This window comes from Odontomachus brunneus, unplaced genomic scaffold (assembly GCF_010583005.1).
Source record: "Odontomachus brunneus isolate Ranch 3 - 2012 unplaced genomic scaffold, Obru_v1 Obru_scaffold_039, whole genome shotgun sequence".
Classification (NCBI taxonomy): Eukaryota; Metazoa; Arthropoda; class Insecta; order Hymenoptera; family Formicidae; genus Odontomachus; species Odontomachus brunneus.
In genome coordinates this window covers 1168005-1194051 of record NW_022639489.1, presented here as the reverse complement: position 1 = coordinate 1194051, position 26047 = coordinate 1168005, and the positions used below count along the sequence as shown (strand labels likewise).

The following is a 26047-nucleotide window of genomic DNA, read 5'->3' as shown; positions in this document are numbered from 1 at the left end:
TGTAGGTCTAAATTTCCTCCTGCGATTGAAAGTACGTTAGTTCCGTTACACCATACATATGAGCAATAAAAGAATAATTATTCTCAGTCGAGAAACGTCATTTACCATTCGGCATATTTACACGGGAAAAAAGTGCCGTCGAGTCGGTAGAATTGGTCAACAGCACGCGTGGTTGAAGTAAACCCCCTTGACTCGATAGCAATGTTATTGGAGGTGATACTCGAGTTGTTAAGGCTTCTGAGTGCTTACGGTCATCTTGAGATTTATAACGTTACAAGAGCACGAAAACTCACGCTCAAAATACGTAGAGATCAAAAGATGTAGCTGTAAAATGACACTCTTGCAATTGATCGAGCGAATCCGCGAAATAACTCGAGCATTGGTTCCAGTAACACACATTGCAATCGAACCAAGATTTATTTGCAAACCGCGACGTCCTCTCAACCAGCACAACATTGTTTTCTCCGTGTATCCCGTATCATTTCGCTCGAAACGCCGCTGAAAATTGGATCTCGCTTCTTTTGCTCGTTTGACATCTGTCGCGTTCGGACGAGATAAGATCGACGGGAATTCATCGGAAAGGAGACTGAGTTCTTCATTCTACAACTTAAAAATTGAACGGAGAGGAGCGTCGCTCCAGCGTATCTTCACTATTATTACAGAACTCAACTGTTCCTTTTCGCCGGAAGAATGGAAATGAATAAGAAGGAATAGAAGAAAGAGAATAGAAGATCAAGAGAGGTAACGACGGGTATAGAGGATCTCCGATCTCGAAAATTACAACCTCGCAACGTTTCACGAAGAAGCGAATTTTCAGCCTGATTTCTCTCTTTCTCTCTCTCTCTCTCTCTCGCTCTCTCTTTCTCGATTCGCCTATCTTTCGCAAGACTGTTCACGCATTCTGGGCCCACAGAAACGAACACGAATCTCTTTTGCACTTTACGTCGCTCACACACAACGGTTTACGAGTAATTCTCTCGTCCATTTATTAATACAAATTTAATTCTACTCCTTAAAACGACACTTCATCGCTCATATCTGTAGTTAAGTATTACGTCGGCTTGACCTCGCCGTCTCACCGAAGAATCTCTGGCGGAATGGTTCTTTCTCTCTCTCTCTCTCTCCCTCTCTTGCTTATCTCTACCGAAATTAAACGTCGCATGAGGATCGTGGTCAAGTATACAGAGCAGATATCTCGAAATCCCCGACGCAAACGAAACTCTCGTGCAAGACCGTCGCACGGATAACGAATTATTGAGTCAGCAGAGTGTTGCGCTGAGCGCTTCCCCCTAGGTCGTCCTCTCTCGCGTCAATTAGGCGCATCGCTCAGTACAAACACCAACTAACAGTGACATTACATTAATGTTACAATTTCCCACTCAGCAATGTAAATGCAATATAACACATTGTGCATAACAGCTACGTATTGTTAAGTGAGAAATTATAACATTATCTCAAACATTAAAAAGTTAAATGAACTCTAAACATGGATAAATTTTACATAACGCATCTTTTTTGTTCATAACTCCTATAAAAATGATCAAAATTTAATGTTATATATATATTTTTTTTAATTAGATTGTTTAATTCGAGGAATATGCTTCGATTAATATTTCTGTCTCAAGGTTGAAAAAAGAACAAAACAGATGTATGTGTGAACGGTAGTGTTGGAAAAATTGATCTGCATAAATCTCACCCATGCTTAAAGCTTTAAAGCTTAACGTGTCTTTTTTTAAATTTGATAATCTCCCCACCGTGTCAGTCTTTCCCGAGAATATTTGCGACTATTTAACATTATTTTCTTTATTCCCTTAATCTAAGATAAATAATCATATTCCTCTATTCCCTTTCTTCCTCTTATATCTGTATTCTTATTTGCTTCAAATATTGATATATAATCTCCAGTTACATTCACTCAATCAGCGCTGCGTCACACGTTAACTTGTTACAACGTCTCGGAAGGAACTCCTAATGTGATGTTACTTAACATGAGGTCAATACGATGTTACTGTTAGTTGGCGTTCACTGGCCAGAGACTGCTCGACGATACAAAAACTGAAAGATCGTTGCGAAACGAGTTGATCGTACGTACGAGTCCTCGAATTGTACGAGAATCCTCCGTCTGTTGCGTCTTGACACAGCATTACAAGTCCGTGAACAAAAATGCGACGCAACAAATACGCAGAAAATAAGGTGCAGAAGGTTCATGACCAGCGATCGCAGCGCGACAATTGCTCGAAAATGATTAATCGGCTTTGAATTCTCGCTGTTTATTACCGCAGAGGTTCCGTCTCCACGTTACAGCACGTATTAGTCGATCAGATCGACGCGTTATTACATTAGTCACAGCTGCAAAGGAGGCCGCCAATCAATGAGTCGCGTGAATAAACGTGCGGTATGGTACATCTCTTCTCTGCTCTCTTCAAAGGAAAAGTACTCCGTGAGAGAATAATGACTCGTCATCAATACAATTACGTTATCAAGTATATATTATTATTCGCTAGCAATTATTCATAGTAAAAATATAAAGTCATTAAAAACCGTCCGCTCCTGCGCCAAGATGATTGTAAAAGAGATCGTATCAAATTCTGCGGATGCGTGCGAATAAAAAAAAAAGGAAAGCACTGTCTCGCAGTCTGCAACGCAAAACGAATGCCTTCGCTGTCTCTCGCCCCAAGGATTATTCGCTTCATTCTTATTCATTGTGCTCGTGTAAAAAACTAATCGAAGAAGCACAGAATAATCGTACAATCAGGTGTCAACTGATTAACTGATCGGTAAAAACGAAATGTCGGATGACCCTGCGGAGAACGTACATGTGTATAACAACGGGATATCGGCACGAAACAAGTATTGTCACACCATTTATCGATACAAATAGCAACAGCGATATAGGCGCGCGATAATAACAATATATATATTATATATATATCTATATGTACATGTAGAGTGTTAAGAAAAAGGGTTCAAAACTTGTAGGATAGACAGTACTTACTAAACTGAGTAAAAAATCAGTTCTTAACTACAAAGACAACTGCTTAATATTGAAGTAAAATGATAATACAATCTTGGGAAATGCGTGTAAAAATGGAGATGTAAAATTATTTATCTTTCGCAAACACGGTAATAAGATGTCATGAGATAATCTTCTGTTTTCACAGCGCAAACGTGTAACGATTAAGTAAACTAATCGTGTATATCATCAAAATTGCTTCTGACTTTACAAGGGTTGATTTTTCGGCTCATGTTTACTGAGTATTTTCTATTCTACAAGTCTTGAATACTTTTCTCTTAACACCCTGCATATAATATATTTATAAATACAGCTGCGGCGAGTATCTATCTATTTCTTAGAGATTCTATTAACTACAACGTAACCGAAGCGAGTTTGTTATGCGGTAACGACTAAAAACTAATATATCCATTTCTCGCGTCATAAGGCGGGACACATTCATCCAATATGGGGCGCGCGTTTAACGTTAATTAAGATCGGTGGCCCTTCAATGTGAGTCACAAAATGAGGCGGTATCTCGGATGATCAGAACCGTCGAGAGTGAGATTTCATTCTTCTCAAGTGCCTCTCAGAAGATCTCACGTAGATCTCACAAGTCTCCCTAAATTTTAAAAAGCGAAAAAGCAAGCACACATGAGTACGTAGTTTCTTTGCATTTCAACTTTTATATGATTGTCCACTACAATTATCATGAGAACAAAGCTCCTCTGGTTTCTTCACTTTGTACAAAACTTCGCGGAAAATTGTAATTTTTTTCGGATATAGAATTCTTTTTTGTAACTTTTTCCGATTATTTGAGTAATAATAATTCTTAAACGCGAAATCAAGGAGGCGCTCTTTCAGTGTCTCCAATCGAAGGGCCTCTAGTAAAAAAAAAAGAAAAAAAAGAAAGAGGAGAAAAAATAAAATGAGACTGATACCTGATGCGAAGAAGAAAAAAGGGGAAGAAAATGATCGGGCGACACGTTGCGAATCGTAATTAACATGATTGTCTCCTGCCTGCGAACACTATGGCTTGGCAGCGCACGTGCTGGAGCTTAAACTTGACTAGAACTGAACGAGCGTGCGAAGAAATTAGACGCACAATTCTATTCCTTTCTTCTTTTGCCACTTAAACTACACAAGTTCGTGTATCTTTTTTCTTTTTCTTGTTTATATCGACGTCGCCAATTTTCCCGTCGTCGTCTCTTCCTCACAGGGTCGGGCGGCGTTTCAACTATATATGCTGATTATTAGAAATATCCAATGATTATTTCACTTGTCTTAAATTACATGTAAAATACTTCACCAAGTTAATAAAATGTAGTACTTAATAAAATGTAGTACTAAGTATTTTTGGAATAGATTCTCAAGGATGTAAATTAAGTATAACACATCGTAAATCACACACATTTGTCTTTCCTTCCCATTGTGAAATTTTATTATTCACATGTCCGCAAGCAGGTCTGCCGGAATTTGTTTTTTATATATGAAATAACATTTTTACGATATTTTCCGCCCAACCCCGTCTTTTTGGCCATTGCTCACAGATCGTATCTCGCACCAAACGTGCTTGTCACGTGTTATACGACTTCCGTTAACACTAAATATTCATATTAGACAAATAAACCGTAGATTCGCTAAAAGCGGAATGCGAATGCGGGCCTTTCAACTCGACGCCACTCATTACGAATTAAGTCAGACTCGTGCGAGCGATTTCCGTTCGTTTATCGTTTTTTTTTTTTTTTAAGCGCTACGTCGCAACATAACATTTTTTAAGCGATGTCAGTGATAGAGGAAGAAAGATCCGATGATACAATAATGTTTAGGGCGCATAACTGGGCTGTGTGCGTAAGGATGGAATCAACTTCGATATATTTTCGTATGTCGCAATCCTTCCTCCCCCCCAATACAGTAGCTAAATATAATTCCATGAAATCAATTACTTATAAGTCATGTATACTTGTCAAAAACTTACTACAATCAAGATTAAATATAACACAATCATATAAAATGTAATTAAAAGTTAATAAAATATTTCGCAGTATTTTGCATAGTTTTGTTTAAAAGAATCAATCTAGTATCAATATATATGTACACATAATATAATACATACCCATATAAAATTTACAAATATTTTATAATAGATTGTTATGCATATATTTCATGAAAGCATATATATTTTCATCTTTAATTTCCTAATTAATTAATCAAACTATATTAGAATAAATAATTGATTCCATCCTTAGCTGCGCGACTCTACAGAGCGTTGCAGAATCCACGACTCTGATTTCTGTGTTGGCAAAGTCGAGGTGCGTTCAAGAAGTCGCGTCAGCACAGGCTTCGTCAGGCGCGGAAAGATCACACATCGCGTATACACATATCACGTACGCATACATACATCGATACCTACAATTTTTCTATGTATGAAAAGTAAAAAAAGAAGATGACCACTCTCTCGCTCTCCCGCCTCTCTAGCCACGATATTATTATGATTCATGGCGACCTCAGTATTGTGCGATCGAAGTAGGTGCGCGTAATCGCGTGTGCCAAACTGAGGGAATAAGACTATCAGTCTTTATTTAGAAGAGAAATCAGCGCGCGCGGGATACGCGCAGATCGTGTTGTAATACAGTAACGCATATATTATCCAAGAACATATAAATACCGCGATACGCGCGTACAGTCAATTGATATCGCCGATTACGGCGGATTATAAAATAGCAAGGTTCCGCGCAAGTTACAGGCAAACGTCCGTCCCTTCTCGGAGCATCTCGGAGCGAACGAAGATCATCGCGATTTTCGCTCAGCTTTGTTTCGTGAGAAGCTCCGTAACGAGTGCCAAAAACGCGCGTCTGTCAACGGAAATCTCGGAGTAGTCTTGTGTAATTTGCTTTCGAATTGTGCGAGTAGTCGTAGCGTTCGAGAGTCACCTGATCGCTTCGCCCGGAGCTTCGTGAGCGAAACAATTCGAAGAACTACTCCGACCAGCGCGATATACTTATCAGAAGAACGTATATATGTGCGTGGTCATATTTATACAAATACATTCCCATCCCCTCGCAACTGCGACAGTCCATAGCGCTGCACAGCAATACCGAGAAAGAGAGAAAGAAAGAGAGAGTCCTGACATCTCTATCCTGTCGGCCCCTGCTCCGAGAGCGTCTCTCTCGTCATCCCGGATCTCGATTGCGAAACTTCGACGCGCACTGGGACACGTTACGCTCCGCTGGATCATTAGACTATCGATAAAAAATAAGCTTCTGTAACAGCCTCGCGACGTGTTCGCGCGAGTCTTGCCCGTCAGGAATCTATAACGTAATAATGAATGTAGACCACTTGTCGACTTCCGATTCCCGTCCAACGCGCCACAGTCCTCACGGAATAGCGACTCGTCGACGATTACGCGCGTTTATTAACTCCCTCTAGTAGTCTGCTTATGGTCAGCACATGTAAAATTTGCGGATTATATTATGTACAAGTAGTCTCCAGATGACGACACGGCGAACCTTCGCGCGCCGCGTGTGCGCCAGCAGTCCGTTTATGTCTTAATGACGAGGATGACGGTGATGACGACGATGACGATAATGACGATGACGGTGAGATGAGGGTGATGTGGCGATGATCGTTCATCGATGACGTGCTCGTTCATCTTTGGTTGGTTCGAACGTATGTACGAACTCGTTCGAACTCGTCCGTGGACTCTCGGACACTCGTCGCGGAACGTCCTTACGCACATGTCCGGCCAAACAGAGTATTTCGTGCGATCTAGCCTCGCGTTCTCAGGCATTATGACACCGGTTCGTCGTCGGCCAGGTTGTGCAGATCCGAGTAATTCACGATGGCGCGGTGAAGGAACTCATACTGCGCCTGTAACACGCGCGTGCGATAGTGCGTTATCTCAAATGAGCTAATACAAACAAGCCTCTTGGGTATGCAATCAAGTGGGAGGAAGACGGCAAGTAAACGCCAGTCGCGGCTCTGTTGGTGCGAATACTTTAAACTTGTGGGAAGATATAACAGTGTCTGGCAGTAATATCAACGTACGAGCCGAATATTTTCCGAATTTGACGTGGAAGATTTATTCATTGTGCAACAAGTTCGAAAAATATTTGGAATCCGTTGACACTATTTGTCGGACATTATTTTGTGTCTAATATAAACCAATATATCCCACAGTTCCACCTTTTTTTACAATAATACAATGAATGTACTTACAAAGGTGCTGATCATGCCGTGTCTCTGAGAGCGTAATTTCTTCGTTGTCGTGAAGATGTCCACTCGCTTTTCGGTACGTAGCTGCTGAACCAGTATGCTTAGTGCCACGAACATGGAACTCCGGTCTGATCCGTAGCTGCAGTGCACGACTAACGAGCCGCTCGTCTCGGCATCGTTCGTGAGTGTTTGGTCCACGAGCTCGATGAGACCGCGTGTTACTTCAGGTACTTCGCCCTCCACCGTCGGCCAGCCGTGGTACTGGTATTGCTTCACCACTCCGCTCTCGTCAGTCTTTGTGTTCAAAATGCAAAACTCGCGACGTGTGTAATACGGACAGCTCTCGCTGTGGATGTAGCGGACCCTTATGTGATCGTAATCTGTCTCGTCATCGGGCCAGTAGCGCGGGCACTTTCGCGGGCCTTCGTTTAACTGGAAACAACATTTCTATTTCACGTGTGTCTCTTGTATGCTTGACTCGCGAGCATAATTTCACAATATTTCGAAAATTTTGATTTTCTTTGAGGAGATACAATCATGCTTGCCTGTTTTTATTTTTCAGATCGGGGACCCTGACTCCACTTTCACCCGATTGTGCAATATTTTGTATGTCACGTGTGTCATTAAACTTAGCACTTCAGCATTTATATTACACATGCGCACAACTCTAATAAGGAAGCAAGTGTTCAATAAAAAAAGAAATACATCAATTAAGTTCTATCTATGCATTATTTAAAGAACAACACAACAAAAGCTTCCAATAAAAAGAAATATGCGTTAAAAGAATGCGTGAAAATCCTTCGTACGAAATTGCGTACCATGTGTATTATTAACGCAACGTTCATACAGTTGCACAATTTCTCGTGAAAAGCGAACAAAGGTCAAGAAAAATTAAAAGAAAAAAAAAAAATATATATATATATATATAGTATCGACTTACGTCAGATAACATAACTATTGTAGAGATGCATTGTTCCGAGATCATCCGCCAGAAATCCGTTATAGTAGTTTCCAGCGGATCTTGTGTGATGACGAATGACTCGGAATTGTCGTAGCCCTCGATGAACGATGCGTTTATGTATGTCGAGTGTTCCCTGCCCGGAACTGGGGTGAGTATCACGCGATTTCTATCGTAAGGTATCACTAATTCGCTTCTGTTCTTCGTCCTGTTTTCCTCCCCGCCGCCGACAGAGAAGGATTTTCGGTCCTCCAGCACGGAACTGATTTTCTGTAAAATCGATATCGTGTGTTATGTAACGTAAAGAGGAAAATCCTTTCCGATGAAATTGTTGGTAGAACTCACGATGGGAGCGGCGCACGTTTTTGCATCGACCGAATAGCCCAGAGATATATTTATATTCTATTTTATCGGATATTGGTTGTACGCGCGGTGAGCGTATTATGAAACTTTTTTCGCGAACAAGTTATCAGCCCGATACACAAACGAAAAATATTTTAGTAAAAGTTGGAGACTAAAAATAGGAACGGCGCACAAAGTGTGGCGCAAAATCATTTTTACACGTATGGTCTTTGTGAATTCACTTGGATATTTGGAGATTCAAACGCATTTCCCCCTTCAAATGAAAACGTCAATTACCTTGATTGCCGAGAAAGTATATTTCGCGCGCGTATATATATTTTCATTAAAATTATACAAATTGCACCTACTGCTAAGACAGTATATTTGCCGGACTGTCCAACACCTAGCCGCGTTCTTATTTGAAGCTCCAAATTGTCATAGAAAAGAAAAGAAAGAAGAAGAAACTTACGTCATACTCTTCCTCCATCCTACACTTCTCCTTGCCATTGTCCCTCTGCCTGAGCTTGGCAACTGTACCCTTGAGCTGCGAAGCCGGGATCTCCGTGTCGCCGTACTGCGCCATCTCCATGAGCGCACGATAAATGAAGATGTACTGCTTAAGCGATTGCACGAGGAAGTTGCGCTGATGCCGCAGATCGCACACGGTGTTGAAGATGGATACTTGGCCTTCCTCAGCGAGCTGCTGCAGCAAGGAGTCCAACGCCACTAACGTGCCGGTTCGACCGACGCCGGCGCTGCAGTGCACGAGAATCGGGCCCTTCTCCAGCGAGTACGCCTCGTTGACGCGCTTGATGAAGCGCAGGATCGCGTGCGGGTGCTCGGGCGCGACGAAATCTTTCCACACGAGGAAGTGGTACTGCACGATCGTGCGCGCGTCGCGCTCGCCCAGTCGCGTCATCTTCAGTTCGCGCACCACGTAGTCCGAGTAAGCGCGCTCCTTCACGTGCTCCACGGTGATGTCGCCGAAGTTCTTGGTCTCGCGCTTGTCTGGCCAGTACTTGGCGCACTTGGTCTTCGAGTACTCCTCGAGATTCGTCAGCATGAGTATCAGTTCCAAATGCTGCTCCCAGATCATACGCCAATAGTCGCACACAGTGTTCTCCATCGGGCCTTGGGCGCAAATGAACTTCTTGCGCTCTTTGTAACCTAGCACGAAGTTGGCGTTGATGTAATCGGAGCCGCAGATACCGTCCATCTGCGCTAGCCGCACTCTCGTTTGATCGTAACACTTGATGTCCGGGTAACGATTCTTATAAAGATTCTCCTGCGCCTCGGACGCGCGCGTTGTCCTGTCCGTGAAACGATCCGGCAGCAGTTCGAATTCGTGCTGGAAACCGTAATCCGAGTCTCTGTGGCGTTCTAGGTATGCCTGGAGGAGCTCGCCCTTGGGTATAGGTGGCATGTCTGGTGGACTTGCCGCCACGAGCTGATGTCTTCCTCTTAGACTCCTACAGAGATGCCTACGAGAAAAAGGCATCCATTAAGGGGTTACATCAAATTGACAGTCCACAAAGTCGTGAAAAACGTCCTCTTTTTCACAAAACCATAATTTAATGTCTTAAAAGAGTGACATGCAATTTATCCTAGGTCAAAATTCGAAAGTTGCTTCAATCTTTCGAGTATCGCGTATTCTTAAGGATAAAGTATGTAATACTTATCTCTGGAATTCTATGCCAGTCTAATGTGACATCAGAACTTACAATTGTGTAAAAATTGACAAATATCACGCAAATATTTTTATTATGTTTTCAAGATAACAGTCTTCACATTTAAGATAGAAAAAAGATTGAGGTTCGATGAGTACTCACCTGAAGCTATTGCGTAGCGTTATGATCTCCTCCCTTTCTTGCGCACGTTTTGTGTATCTGTGCAATATGCACAGCGCGATAAGCAGAACAATAATGAATAATATCAGAGCGATGGAGAGCTGCAGTATCACGCCTAAAGTGGTCACTTCTACGGCCGCGATGCTGAGGGGATCTACCCCACCGTAGAGAGGATGGAAGTAATTGCTATAAGCCGCTAGGAACTGATCTTTCTGACTACTGAACACTGTGAAAGATCGTCGGTTATCAGATACCTTATCGTCGCACGTACTCCTAGCGTATATTTTACTATACATACCGATAACTTCGATGAAACCGGTGTAATTCGATGTCTCGTCGAAGAATCCGTCGTGAGACAAAAACACGTTGGGTTCCGCGGACCCGTCTACCGACGCTCTCTGCACAGGCGAGTCCTCTCTTTTCCGTCTTTCCACCTTTTCGGTGAAATCTTCTCTCACCAACGGTACGGCTGTAGTTGTGTCTACTTTTGTAACAGTGGTTGTAGTGGTGGTGGTGGTGGTGGTAACAGTGCTGGTGGTTGATACAGTGGACGTGCTGGTGGTCGTGCTGCTACTACTGCTGATGCTGCTCACAGCCGTCGTCGGTGTCATGGTCGATGTGAGGACGGTGGTGCTGCTTCCGTTGTTCGTCGAGGTGGTCGTCTGAACTTCGGGAACGAGGTGTAATACCGGCGGCGCCGGCTTCGGACGCAACCCGAAACACTTATCGCACATCGCACCGCCATGGGATGACTCACCGTCGCCGAGGAAGATCTCGGACGACAGCTGGTCGTTGTCGAACGTTTCCGCGATGTAGGCGCCGCCGATCGGTGAGCTGTGCGCGTATTGGTAAGAGTAGACAACGGTCTCCTCCGGAGACGGCAGGTCGCTGACCGATTTCTGCGGTGGCAATTTTACCAGGTACACACGATAGCAGCAGATCGGGCCGTTTCGCTCGCTGATGCGCGGCAGATAGAGCTTGAACAATTGCCTGCCCTGGCTCTCGATCTTGCGCCAAGTACGCATGTTCATATTCTCCCGATCCGGGACGGCTACTGGCGTTGTACAGTTTCCTACGGCGTCCATACCGTTAGTGCGGGACCTGGTTACTCCGTGCACACGAACCTTCGGTCGAAGATTTACTTTCAGTATGAAGTCTGGCGTCATTACACCAATATCATCGCGACACAAATGTAGTTCACTTGTGCCGTGACGATGTTATCTCAATTTGTATTATATCTATATTAGGTTTGTCATGATCGTCAAATAAGATAGAAATTACCCAGTATCGAAGGATTCGTAATTTTTACGAATAAAATAGACAACGAATATAACGAATCGTTGAGAGATTAAGTCTTAGTTGAAAAGGAATTATTGAGAGAATTATTATTATCATTACGAAATGTGAAGCAGACGAATTGTGATTGAGACTACACTGTACACATAATAACGTAAGACACGTAAGACACATAACATAAGAATATATACCGTGTAATTTGTATTGGGAAGTGCGTGACCATATCGCGCGTTGCTCTTCTTGTACACGCTCCAACTCGGCAGATCAAAGCTAGTGTTGTTCAGACGTCCCGTTTCATCTCTGAACGTAGCTGTGCCGTTCCCTTGTATACTGTATCGCTGTATGACACCATTTGGCTTCTCCGGATGATCCCATGTGATAAAGATGTAACTGGTCCTGCTTATGTTGTCGAAGCTACAATAAACGGTGAGATTCTTCGGAGGACTGGCCACTGGAAGAACAGAAAACGTACTCTTTTTACCAAATGCTCGAAACGATATTGAAATCATAGTAGACTTCCTGGCTCGACAATTGACCGATCCTTTCATCATAATTTTATGATTTAGATACTTCGTCTGAATAAATATACTACGTTATTTGACAGCGTACTTCCGTCCAGAGTGGTGCCGTTCACCTCGGCGCTCCAATTGCCGCACTGCTTCGTGTACTCGCTACAAGCGGCTATCTTGAACTTATAAGTGGTCGCCGGTTCGAGGCCTATGAAGGCGTACACAGTGATCGGCTCGGCATGATACACCGCTTCTCTCTTCTGATCGGCATGGGTGGCCATCAGATTGTAATACTGCACGTGTTCCTTCAAATCCAATGGCGGTACGGTCCAACGTATCGTGATCGAGTCCTGCGTCACACCGTTTACAGACACCTTCGGCACAAAGACTGGATCTGTAATATATTTTTAATGTCATTTAACACAAGTGAAATGAACATTCCATTGCTGTATTTCCCAAACAAAACGATCAATAATTCAGAGATTTATGTGTAATGTATGTTATGTGTAAGTATATTAGTTTTTAATGTCTCACACACACAGTAGGTTTTCATTAAAGTCCTAATTTTAATTTACAAGAAATTAAAAATAACACGCCAGTTCCAAGAAATACGTATCAAGAGTGTCAGCTTCAGTTTCAAATATCTCAACTCTAGAATGGTTAGTCTTTTTCTAATTGCGCGAGAGCAATTAGATATATTGTAATGCAAGATTCAGTGGATTCTCAACAAATCTATTTTGCCTTACAACCTCCTCAAATGGGATTAGATATTCGAGAGAGAGAGAGATTAACCGAAGTCTGAGACGTCGTGCTACATCGAGCTCTTGAAGGGAGTACCTTTCTCAAGCGTAGTGATCCACCGCGGATCTTGCTGCATATGCGACGAGCCCAATCCATTGACAGCCGTGATGCCGATCTTGTACGCGGTGCCGTTTTCGAATCCTTTCAGGATATAACTCGAGTTACCGCCGCCGATCTGCTCCCTGTAGTAGACATAGCCGTCCGTGCCGTTCTTCATATGATAGACGAAGTACTTCTCGATAGGCTTGTTGCCGTCGTTTACGGTCCAATTTAGATATATACTACCCGCGCCGACCGCCTTCATGAAGTCTATACTAACTTTTGGCACGTCATTGACGAACAGGTGTACGGTGGTGCTCACCACGCCGTTGTAGTCACTCGCCTGGCACACATACGTGCCGTTATCCTTGCCCGACTTGGCCAGATTCTTGAATTTCAGGTACAGGATGCTGTAAGTGTCGTTTATCGGCGTGACGTCAGTCAGATTCCTCAAGTGCTCGCTGCTCTCCGAATCGTTCTCTTTCAACCAACTAAATTGAGATAATGGATAACCGTATATATGACACGTCAGGTTGGCCGAGTCTGTCACATTCGCTCTCACGTCGCCGCCGGATACTATCTTGCCGGGTTCTGGAAAACAAGAGACGACATTCAACATAAAAAGAGACCACAAAGTCGATCGCGAGAGCAACACGCGCCCTCCGAGCCTGTTTCACCTCACGATAAGTCGGCTTTTTCTCACTGAACTAATGTGTACTCACGGAACTCGAAATGGAACAGGTGCGCAGTTAGGATCTAGTGGGAAAGAGAGGTGAAGCAGCGCAAACCATCGCCGGGAGTGCAACGACGAAAAGAACGGACAACGAATGGCGGGAGAACACGCGTTATAAGTCCGAATCCACACACGCATTGTGTAAACTACGGGAAGGAGGAGGTAAGACGCAGACACGCGGGTCGTGTAGTTTCGTACCTATCACTCTGATATGGATATTCTTCTCGAGCAATTTGCCGTCGGCGGTCTGCGCCATGCACTTGTAGTCGCCCGTGTCATTCCTGCTGGCCTTCTTGATGTCGAGTCGTCCGCTGGAATTCGCGTTGACGGTGGTGAGGTTTCTGTCGCCGGTGCTCCACCAGACCTGACCCGGCACGTTGAGCCAACACTCCAGCGACGGCGTGCTGTCCGCTTCTATGCCGTCGACATTCTGCGACGATTTGAACTGCAGCAACGGCGTCCGCTCGGCTTTCGGTTCCGTCGCCGTCGATTTATCTACTCCTGTCCACGAGAAGTCACGTTACTTCGATAAGAGAGAGGAAGAAGCAGAGTGAAAGAAAAGGTAGGGGAAAAGGAATAAAGCGAGATTTTGCTAGATATAATAAAATATGTTCGCGTTATATGTACCAGAGGATACGACTTTCTCGCCGATCGCCAAGCTGATTTCCGGAGAAAAATCGGCCCCTTTCCTGAGGCAATTTTTCGTGACGGCTCGCACGACATTTCCGCGAAAGAGTCGCGCGATACTATCGAATTCGGTTACACAATGCTCGCCCCTTTAATTCCCGCGCTATTCTTACGCGATCAATGAAATCAAATTTAGCATAGCTAGCCGCGAGCGGCGAGATCTTGCGGTCGTCAGTTTTCGATGAGAAGAAAAATGACGCGATAACGTGTTCTCTCGACTATCGAGTCTCCGCCGTTTCTGTTCTAATCGAGAGACCTTCTCCCCGCTCGCTTTAATTTGTGCGCAACTCAAACGAAGGAGAGATAAGGCGACGAATATTTTAATTTATGGGACAGGATAACAATGCCAGTCGTGTAGTTTTAACGTACCTGCCGAATATTTTCTCGGATTTGCAAAGTACGCGGTGAATCAGCTTTTTGCGTCAAGCCGACCATGAATACTAATTATTTTTTATGTTAATACTGATTAACTCCCCCATCCCTTCCCCATTACCCCATCCTAACCCCATAATGTTTGCATCATGAATTATTCATTTGTAATGTTGCGGAAAATTCTTGTCTCAGTTAGAATCACCAGCATTCGGCTCTCATTTGCCTTATCTCTCTTCTTAGCTTAAGTTGTAACACCTCGAGAGACTGTTTACATCTATTTCGTTAAGCTAATAGTGTTTATGTTCGATGTCATAAACATTCTGTTGCTTGAAATTACTGTCGGGGTAGCCGAATTCATGCGGCAAATGGAGAGGTTCAAATTAGTCTTCCGGCAGAGACAATAATTTTTCGTAACATTAAAAGTGAATCAGATAATTCATAACACAAATATCAGGATAGGAGGTTCACGGGGAGAGGGTTGATTAATAATTAGGAGATACTAAGAAAATGAGTAATGATTGGTTAATTAACAATAATAAGGAACAATTGGGATTCTCAGCGTCGGTCTGCGGTGAGGAGGTTGATTCACCGCGCACGTTGCAAGTCCGGGGAAAATGTTCGGCGCGTGCGTCAACACTGTCAAGCGTTGACATTATTCTGCCATAATTAAGATATCTCGATATCCGTCGAAACTCACTTCGACTCTCACTTGCCTTATCTCTTCTCCTTCTTTAAGTTGTGTATCCAGAGAGCTTACTTGCACACAGCGTGTTTACTTGTCTACTTTCCGCGGGGCTTATCTGAGATTGTTTTGTCGACTTTACGCGACGTACATCACGCCAAAGTCAATGCCGGTGCTGCAAACTATTCTTGTTTTCTTTGAATCGCCGTCGCGCTCTGCCACAAGCGTGACGCGCGCCAAATTCAGCAGCGGTGTGTGACTACACGAAATTGATCAATATTGCCCCCGAGGAAGTGGCCCAAAGCACTCTCTCGACAGCCGGCTCTTCGCGTAAGGCAACGTAGGAGGAGATCGACAAACATTGTAACGGCGCGAGAAGCGACAGATTCGTTCCTCGCGCGCTGTTCGTGCATCACGCCGGATTACTTCCACAATTTGGCACGTCCAATGCCAACGACCGCCCCCGCGTGCTCCACACAGGCGCACGCCCTCGCGCTGTGCTACAGCCCTTACGAGCGCGCATTACACACGTTCCTCACATACACACTCGTACATAATACGCACACTACAGCGTTGAAAACATCCCTGAGGCGCAAAGTCGCAAGAATTTCCGCGTTTTGGCCGGTAAGCTTCGAGGACTCTTCACGTTTCAATATTTTGCTAAAGGAGCTGAAGAAAGATCTTATCTTTCGCTAAAAGTCGACACTAGAAGCACCGCCGCTTTATGATCTATTTCTGGTCAAGATGACGGATTTTTGACAAAAACACCTAACGCAGGGGGAAAATGTTGGTTCATTCTTTTTATTCACGTGTCAATTAGAAATACAGCGTTGTAAGACGGAATAATTTTTATAAGAATTCACAGACCCGTTACTTTGACCGCTATGGTTCTGATGTTAATTAGAAGAAAAATAAGAGAGGAGAAGATTTTCCAATATGGCAGCTACGCGGAAAGAATATTATAATTTGAAAATAATATTATAAGCGAATTATATTTAAATAAGATTTTATAGCAATTTTCGCTATAAAATTCCTTCCTGAAGAATCACTTGGTCTTATCAAGCAGATGTGCTTAATTAGACGAATATACAGAGAATTTTATAATAAAATTGCAATAAAATTTACTATAGTATTTTGCAATCGCGGGATAAATCAACATTCTGCAGTAATTGAATATTCTCTCATGTTATGTCATGTTATATTAAAAAAATTTGCTACATGATGAAAAAAATTAGCTTGTATTAACGGTGTTTGGTCTTAATGAACGAGAACAAACGCGTTCTGGTTGAAGGACACAGAATTTTTTATTCCTGTGATCCAAATTTAGTCTCAAAATCCAGAAATTTCGTTTCTTTCAACCAGAACGCATTGATTCGTTCATTACAGCTGAGTTTCACGTAATACAACGAAACTGTTTCCTCCCGTGTATGTTTCTAGCGAAATTTATCTTGTTCTTCAGCAAGACGAATCTTTACTGACAGCCTATTCCTGTACTGCAAGAAACACAGTAAAACAGAAAAGAAAAAGAAGAGATCAATATTATCTCAATATGTACGCGGATAAAAAAGTAAATATATAGCGACTTGAGACATCATTAGTGAATTCAGGTGTTCTAGTTAGTTGTTCTGTAAATCAATCTTAATGGAATCAATTAATCTCCGCGGGTCATCCAAGAGAGGATGAAAACGCCGTTTTCGAATATTTAAAGTCATGCATGCATATTCCTGTGACAGAGATCTTTAAGTTCCGATAGATTCTTCATGAAATATTCTGCGCGCGCGCGCATGAGACTGTTATCGAGCATGCCGCATAATAAATTCATACACGAACACGCGTTCTCTGAACAAATTCAACGCCGACAACGTCAGCGAGTCGCGGTCACGAGGAGTTTTATAACTGCTCGCGTTTTCGCGAATGGTTATTTTCATCCGCAAGTGCGCAGTCTTCCTGGTAGAAAACTGGCGCGTAAACGGCGACTGATCGGCAACCACCTGGCGACCGCGTCGTCGGCGAGACTCAGCCGCATGTCTCACGTCGGACGATTATAATTTCGGCCTAATTGTCAATGCCAGCACACACACTAAGCTCTCTCGCGCGAAAAGCGAGCCGCGCGGCTAGACCAAACCAAGTGCGCGCCGGACGAGCGGATCGGCACGCTAAGTAGATAAGTAATAGCAGGAATTAAGAGCGGAATTAGTGTCGGGCAAGGCGCGATATAGTTCAACCACAGAGTTATCCGACTTGGGTGGAACAATGTTAGTCACATTCCCGCGAGAAACGATGTAGTCCGCCGGGAGAAAGATACTCGACGGAAAATGCAAGCCACTTCTCTCCGCGGATGTTTCATTCAGGATTTATTGTCGCCGTTGTATGTAGGAATTCGCAATGCTTCACGGCAGGACATGTGCATTTAGAAGCTGGGAGAAACGGTCGATTCTTGAATTCTTTCTCCATGTGACTGTCAAACGTAAGGAATCGGGAGATTCCTGTAAATGAAAGCAGCCAAGTGGAAATTTTGATCTTATAGTTTAGTATTAGAAAGATGTGAGAGTTTAAAATTGTATTAAAAAACTATAATGGCTATCGTTTTGTGAAAAAATAATATTTCGAAAATGGGCAAAGACTTTCTCTCTTTTTCCAGTTTCATTTACATAAATTATACAAATTTATCGTTTATTGATTTTAGTTGATTTTTGCACGAATATTTAGCGCCGAAATCGTGTTTTTACAAACATGATCCGTGCGAATAACTGTAGTTATGCAAAAATTTTCACTGTTATCCAATAAAGAAAAAAATTCAAATAATAGTTACAGATATGTACTTTTATTTGCACAGATATTTGTCTTACGTTTAACGATTTCTCGGAAAAGAAATCGCAAACATTCTTTTAGCATTTAAACGTGTATGCCTTAATTTTAATCGATAACCAAATTACAAATCTCGATTCTCGAGATCCGGTTTTGATTTACGTGCGAAGTCTCGAATTTTGCGCTGCGCGTTCGTATGTATCAAGTGGTAGTAAATCCCAACGCATGACACAAATGTTATTTTTGCAATTCCAACTAAAGTGTGTCCCCGCGAATTTCTTGCCGCGCCTCGAAGGAAGACTCCCGACTCTCGGTGTTACAAAACTCGACCTCTTCCAATCGCTGTTGATCCGTCGCACACGAGAAACGCGCGATTTTCCACGTGCTTTTTCCCGGCTGTGTCGACGTCGTCGCCGTGCGTATCGCACGACACATCGCGCAGGTGTGTGCTTCGGGAGTCTCCAGGAAACGTGAGCGCCGATGTGTCAATTACACTCAATCCGAACTGTTTCCGTCTCTCGCGTCACCTCGTCTCCTCCTTCATTGAAAAAGGGGAAAAGGATTAATCACACCGGGGTGCGATCGACGGAGAGCGCTGCGCGTAACGTCTCCGACCGGTTCGAAGAGGAGAGAAACCGGGCGAGATCCTTATAAATCAAAATAATCCCGTCATCCAGCTCTCAGGAGGAAAAACAAATGAAAAGTGAGAAAGAAAAAACGTTCCCATCCTCTCCCTTCCATCCTCGCGTCCTCTCCCCTTCGCTCGCAGTGCAGGAAGTGTCGGAGAGTGCAGCAGCAACGGGCACGGACCCATGGATGCTCGCGGGGACGCGCCTCGTCGGCGACGACGCTCCCGCGTCCTCTCCTCCCTACCCTTCCCCGGCGAAATATACATCATCGACTCACCGGATTCGTCGAGGCCGGCGGCGCCGAGCACGAGGAAGCAGAGCAGCGGCGCCAACGACGGCATGCACGACGTAACACCGCTGCTGCTCCGGGATAACATGGCGGTCGTGACAGCCGGTCGGTTGGTTGGTTGGTCGTGCCTGCTTGCCTGCGAGACTTGCGTCGGCAAGTTGCGCTTCTCGGCTTGGTTCCCCGCGACAGGTAGCGGCCTCCCCCGCTTACCCTTCCTCCAACCGACTCTTCCTGCCCGTCGTCCTCGCCCGGTTCGGCGATCCTCCCCTTGGGGCCCGTTCCTTCAACGCCGCCCTCACAGGCCCATGATGATGCGTCGTCGCGCGGGTGTAGTCGTCGTCGGCGGCGGCGATGGGTCGCTTGATCCCTGGCTCTTGTTAGTCAACTCACTCACTCATTACTTGCGCGACTCGCAGAAGTCCGGCGCCCGGGAACTTTTCTAGCGCGCGACGCGTAGTACGTGCGTATCGTACGCGCTCTTTCTTCTTTCTATCTATCTTCCTTTCTCTTTCTCTCGTTTGCTCTCTCGCTCGCTCTCTCGACACTTCGGCCCGATTCGCGGCGGCGGCGGCGGCACTCTGACGGCCGGACGGGCGCTCGCGCGACGGTGACGGCGGATCACCTCACCTCCCGTAACGGTGCGCCAGCGGAACTGAATCGCATCACGCGCAAGCCAGCGACGCGCTGCCGACGGACGAGGGGAGGATTGCGCCGGAGGAGTGGGATGGCGACAGTGAAGCCGGCGGGGGTTCCTCTTCCCCTGTCTTTCTCTCTTTCTCCATAGATGTCTGTACTAAACTAGATTGCTAATAGGCTACCTAGGCTGCGTTCGCTTTGGGCGCTTATGCGCTGTAAGCGTCATTTTATCTTCTTTCCGCATGTAATGAACGATAAAGATAGAATGACGCTTATGCAGGATTCATGGCTCCTGCACACAGGACGCGGTAATACTTGTCGCGTGGCGGAAGTTCGCGCGACAGCCAATCAATATGCTGCTTTCCGTAATAACCCTAGCTCTTACGGAAAAGCAACATATTGATTGGCTGTCGCGCGGATTTTCGCCGCGCGGCAAGCATTACCGCGTCCTGTATGCAGGGGGTCGATTGTGTATCTCGAAACGAAGTGAAAATTACAAAAGTGAACAAATTCACTTGGCATTGACCAATGAAATTACAAATATTCTAGTAAATTTGCTCACTTTTGTCATTGGCTGCGTTCAGAAAACATAGCTGATCAGTGAGCGGTCAGTGATTATTGGTCCTTACTGTTAGATCCTTAACTGTTAGACCAATTATGTTGACTAATTACTCAACCGTTGTGCAACAGTGTGTCTTCTGAACTCACCCATTTTCACTCTGTTTTGAAATACACAATCGACCCCCAGGAGCCATCACACCGCGTCCGATGTCCGATGTACAACGTCCGATATCCAATAGCAGAACAGCTTTCTAATAGAGAATTCAATTTTCCATTGGAAAGTTATTCTTTTATTGAATACCGGACGTCGTACAGCGGACATCGGACGCGGTGTGAATCCTCCATTACAGCGCGTAAACGCCCAAAGCGAGCGCAGCTCTAATGGTTTCTGCACACAGGACGCGTAAACCAAGCCATTCGTATCAAATTCGTACTAAATATTTAATACGCACGGTGTAAACATTGACTAAGTAAACTTAACATTTACACGGCAACTTAAAACCGGTTTAGTAACTATCGTAGTTAGTAAACTCTTGAATCCGATTGGAGTATATTTCTAAATCTAAAAGAATATACCAATCGGATGCGAGAGTTTACTAAATACGGTTGTTACTAAACCAGTTTTAAGCTGTGTAAATTTATGGCTTCTGCACACAAGACGCGGTAAACTGGCCACACACACTTTTTGTAACAGTAATGTAAAACATAACGTAAGAATTGACCAATCATGTTAAGAATCGTCGAATTGTAAGATCGCCATTTTTATGAATACTCGATTGCAATTGGTCAATTCTTACTTACGTCTTACGATTACTGTTACGAAAAGTATGTGTGGCCAGCTTATAGCGTTTTTCATTGGCAGAACTGGTGCGCACTGAATGCACACTAAGGCTTGTTTACAATACATTTTCATATTTAAGATCGTGTCTTAAATACATATTTAAAAATATTTTAGATAATAAAATGATTCATACGGATGTTATACATATTATACTACTGGATAAAAATATTTGAGAATTTATTTCTTATTTAAGATAATCTTTGAATATAATAACATACTGTGAACAAGCCTTGTGCACACTCAGTGCGCACCAATTCTGCCAATGAAAAACGCTATTAATGCTTGCCGGAAGTCCGCGCGACAGCCAATCAATATATTGTTTTTCCGTAAGAGCTAACAGGTTATTACGGAAAACAACATATTGATTGGCTGTCGCGCGAACTTCCGCCGCGCGGCAAGCATTACCGCGTCCTGTGTGCAGGAGCCATTATTGCATCAGTTCAGCAATTAAAAAGAACAGACTATCGGTGGAAAACTAATGCAGCTAATCGGGGAGCGCAATAAAAAACTAGCTGTCTCTGTTCTATATAATCTGTAATCGTGAAACAGCAATGATTGCTGCTCGTGTTTCATTTTTCTCTTCGTTCTCTTAAGTAGATTTATATACGTGATAGAGCTTCGATAAAATTATGGCCGAATTGCTGTTGGATCCGAATATTCGTGGCTGGGTGTTCCTACCCATAGTAGTAATTACATTCCTCGTCGGTATCGTTCGCCACTATGTTTCGATATTGCTCGCCTCGCAGAAGAAGGTCGAATTGCATCAAGTGCAAGACAGGTGAATTAGTTTGTTTGAAATAATATTTTGTTCCTCATGTAAAATTGTTATTGATTATAATTTTAAATCCTCCGCAGTCAGGTCATGATACGCTCTAGGCTGCTCAGAGAAAATGGACAATACATACCAAAGGTAGCATTTATGACTAGAAGACACTTTTTCAATAATGAAGAAACTGGGTACTTTAAAACTCAGAAACGTGCACCTGTTTCCCAAAATCCCATGACTGATCCAAATATGATGACAGATATGTTGAAAGGAAATGTGACTAATGTGTTGCCTATGGTACTGATAGGTGGTTGGATCAATTGGATGTTCTCAGGATTTGTGACAAGTGAGTGTATGATATATAATTGGTATTATTTGTGTAATCTCTGTGACTGATGGTTGCAGTGCTCAGTCTTAGGATTGTTGACATCATAAAACCTATAAGGCATATCATAATAGTTCAAATGTTGTTATTGAAACAATTTATATATGATAGATCCAATGTGAACATTAGATAATTATTAGTTAATCAGTTAAGTCAAAAGTTGAGATAAAAATTTAATAACTTTCAACTTATTTAATTTTAATTGAATCAACTTTCAACTTAAACTAGTTATATTAAAACATTAACTTATTAATTCTTCTAACAAATTGTGATTACATCAAAAGAAAATCAGTTTGTCTTAACAAATATGAAGATAAATTTTTATTTTTAATTAATTTATAATACTTTTATTTCAGCCAAAGTACCATTTCCACTAACATTGCGTTTCAAGCCAATGTTGCAACGAGGTATAGAGTTGGTTACATTGGATGCTGCATGGGTTTCTTCAGCTTCGTGGTATTTTCTCAATGTATTTGGATTGAGATCTATATATACACTCGTGCTTGGCGAAAATAATGCTGCAGATACTTCGAGACTGTTGCAAGATCAAGTGTCAGGTGCTGCAATGTCAATGCCACCTGATCCAAAAGCAGCTTTCAAGTCTGAATGGGAAGCATTAGAGATTTGTGAACATAACTGGGCATTACAGGGAGTAGATGCTGAATTAATGGGCACCCAATCAAAGTCTGATTCAGCTGACAGTATATATCATCAAGGCAGAGCAAATTGAGATCTTTATAGTGATAAAATTATTTAAAAAATTCAGATAAAGGATCTATTTATTTGTATCTTAAGTAGCAACTTGCAGCGCATTCATTCAAATCAGGAATATTGTTTTTTTTTTAAATAAATTAAGTGATAAACAAAGTACAACAATTTTACTTTTAACAATGTAATAACAGTATCGATTGTAATTATAAAGTCCATAAGAATAATGATTTGTTATATATTGTATCTCAAATATATAAATCTATACACTAAGAACAATTGCGATATATATAATTAAATATATTACATCTCATATTTATTCTATGCAAATCCTTGCGTAGAATTATGTTAAATGGGCTTTTGACATTCCATTTTAGAATACAAATCGGTGCGACGGTGTTCCTCGCATGGCATGTTTTTTCTAACTTTCTCCAATAGGTCGAGATCGATCTCTGCCGTAGCTATACCCGTTTTCTCAGCACACTGTGCCACAACGGCTCCCCAAGGATCTACGATCTGAAAAAGATTAATACTTGTAGAGAAAGACACTTCTTTTAACACAGGAATGCGCTAATGATAATCGATAAGAACTATCACTGATCAGAAGAAAGGAGTACTTGAACTTACCATGGCGTGGCCCCAACTCACTCTTTTCTTGTTGTGCGCGCCAGTTTGGGCCGCGGCTACGACGTAACACTGATTCTCTACGGCTCGTGCTCGCAGCATCACTTCCCAATGTGCGGCACCAGTCTGATACGTGAAGGCCGAAGGATACGTGAGGATCTGTGCCCCCATGTTGCGCAGGGTCAGGGACAACTCGGGAAACCGCATATCATAACACTGAATTCTATGTTAAGCATTACTGACTCTTGTCCTTGTGAGGAAATTTGAGTTGAAATTTTAACTCTATTTTCGACCCTCTCCCGAACTTTATAATATCTTTATATTCTGTAAGATCAATTTAAAGATATGTTTATATAAAAAAAAAGTAGCAGTAACAATGTTAAAAGCAAAAAGCTAATAACAAAAGTGTTTTTAATAAAACTATATTCTCCAGAAAATGATTTACTGAATGTTTTTAACAAAATATGCTTTTAACAATGTGGAAAACGACAATGTTTTGTAACTTGTTTTGTAACAATCGTTTTCAGCAATTTTAAATGAGACAATCAACATTTGCCAATAACACTATTAGAAACACATTTTTAACAACGTTATGTATGTTGGTATAAATCAGCTTTATATATTGTCAGAAATTGAAGTCCTAGTTAGTGTCTTTAAATGCCAAAAAATGCAGATTTTCAATATGTTGTGCAGGTTTTACAGAAGACTACAGTAAAGTTAATAAATCAAAAGAAGTTGATATAGACTTAAAATATATCAAAGTAGGTGTTAGTTAAGTGGAATATTGAAGTTGAAAATAGAATCAAAATTTCGACTCTGGAATTTGAAATTTAATTAAGGATACAATACTGAGTGCGAGGTTGCCGATCGGTGTAGACACGGGTGGTACAATTTCGGTTCCTTTCAGAACATAGTCTGACTCCATCAGACGTACTCCAGTATCCTTGTTGTCCATGTCAAACAAATGTATTTTTCTATATGCAGCTACCAATTGTCCCTCATTATTTATTAATATGTGTGTGTTTTGAATCTTCTGTGCATCATCTGGCAACTGAAATGATTAATAATATCATTAACTTCTTATTGCTCTGCAAGGAGTATATTAAGGAGATAATAAAGCCTGTTTATGTTTAGCTGGACTAGGTTGCATCTATCATTTTTTTGAAACAAGAATATAAGTTAACATCAAGGGAAAGAGAAGAATGAAGTATCAGTGCAACACAAGTTCAGTTAAAAAGAACAGGTCTATCGTTTCACTTTTTGTGATATTTATACACATTGGTATAAGCTAAAGCATTACAGCTTCATGAATTCCACCTAAGGATAACCAGATATTATTTTTAGCAGCAATTTCTTTGTAAGATGTCACTGTCTGCCCAGTCAAAGGTTCAGCCATGGCAACAATGTCTCTCTTATTTTCTGCCAAGTAATCGCAAGCTTCAGGAAAGAATGCTATCTGTAAAGTATTTTATTTTATATATTATAGAAATTATGATAGTATAATATAGGATATAGAATGTTACTATTTGTTACCAAATATACATACTGCAGCTGATCTACGTTTGGCTTCCATTGCTAATGTGGTGACAACTTCCAAATTTTTCACTTTATCAGATATTGATCGCATCTGACACACTGCAATTAGTGGATTTGCCATTGTGCTAATGTCACGTTTTGCTGGCTGCAGGCTGAAATGTAATCACTTTGTCATTCTAAATCTAATAAAGATTTTACTTTAAATTAAATGGTAAGAATATTTTTTTCGCATTTCGTAGAAAAGAAACTCTACATTTTGAAAAAAATCTACCTTTTCTTATTCTTATGTTTACTACGTATTTTATCGATAGATCGTATTTTATCGGAGTTATATAAAACAGATCTTATGTTCTGACATTAATTTCTTACCTATGATATCTTAGAATACACGATTGAACGATAACGGACCACGTGCGTTTCATTTTTATTGCATTACTGATAATATTACTGTTATATCATTGTAATTACAGTTCGGGGCTTATTTTTAAGTAGTACGACTCAACGATGTGTTAGACAAACTTATTTTAGGTTAAGTTAGGTTTGTTCTTTTTGACTGTATTGAAACTATACTGGAGACAGTTGTAACGTCCGGATCTATTTTAGAACATTAACAATATATTATTATAGACCGGGAGGCCGACTTGTCTGATTTCAGACATCACTAGATATTATATCCCTATGTTACTAGATGTAAGTACGTGCGCATATGCATATTCGCGAGCGTTAAAACATTATAATTAAAATGCCGAATGCTGCGTGCTGCTGGAGAGTCTCGAAATCGACGGATCTCG

General features: G+C 42.3%; 3 protein-coding genes across 6 annotated transcripts in view; 1 reads left to right on the top strand and 2 right to left on the bottom strand.

The window, feature by feature from the left end:
* Window positions 1-2471: 2471 nt before the first annotated feature.
* Window positions 2472-19917, bottom strand: LOC116844049 (tyrosine-protein phosphatase 69D). 3 transcript variants are annotated; one of them, XM_032815136.1, is made up of 11 exons: window positions 19188-19917; window positions 13931-14233; window positions 12997-13590; window positions 12260-12553; window positions 11842-12101; window positions 10653-11478; window positions 10337-10580; window positions 8977-9976; window positions 8148-8435; window positions 7211-7639; window positions 2472-6862 (listed from the first exon to the last, which is right to left on the bottom strand). In XM_032815136.1, the coding sequence occupies exons 1-11, from the start codon at window positions 19285-19287 to the stop codon at window positions 6782-6784; spliced, it is 4419 nt and encodes a 1472-aa protein (XP_032671027.1). In that variant the 5' UTR covers window positions 19288-19917; the 3' UTR covers window positions 2472-6781. The 3 variants fall into 3 exon arrangements, with proteins under 3 accessions (XP_032671027.1, XP_032671026.1, XP_032671028.1); XM_032815135.1 differs by having other exon boundaries at window positions 8977-9988; window positions 19188-19287; XM_032815137.1 differs by lacking the exon at window positions 19188-19917 and adding an exon at window positions 15549-15749 and having other exon boundaries at window positions 6782-6862; window positions 8977-9988.
* Window positions 19918-21709: 1792 nt separating this feature from the next.
* On the top strand, window positions 21710-23240 carry LOC116844107 (ER membrane protein complex subunit 3). Its single transcript, XM_032815236.1, has 3 exons — window positions 21710-22015; window positions 22093-22349; window positions 22745-23240. The coding sequence occupies exons 1-3, from the start codon at window positions 21867-21869 to the stop codon at window positions 23116-23118; spliced, it is 780 nt and encodes a 259-aa protein (XP_032671127.1). The 5' UTR covers window positions 21710-21866; the 3' UTR covers window positions 23119-23240.
* A 76-nt stretch (window positions 23241-23316) lies between these two features.
* Window positions 23317-26047, bottom strand: part of LOC116844106 (nitrilase and fragile histidine triad fusion protein NitFhit) — a 29987-nt gene continuing 27256 nt past the window's right edge. Inside the window, exons 3-8 of one of the 2 annotated variants that reach the window (XM_032815234.1) lie at window positions 25626-25733; window positions 25267-25408; window positions 25021-25176; window positions 24565-24771; window positions 23724-23936; window positions 23317-23612 (exon numbers count right to left, since the gene is read on the bottom strand). In XM_032815234.1, the coding sequence (XP_032671125.1) occupies window positions 23445-23612; window positions 23724-23936; window positions 24565-24771; window positions 25021-25176; window positions 25267-25408; window positions 25626-25678 (939 nt within the window). In that variant the 5' untranslated portion in view covers window positions 25679-25733 and the 3' untranslated portion in view covers window positions 23317-23444. The other variant, XM_032815235.1, reaches the window with a different exon arrangement.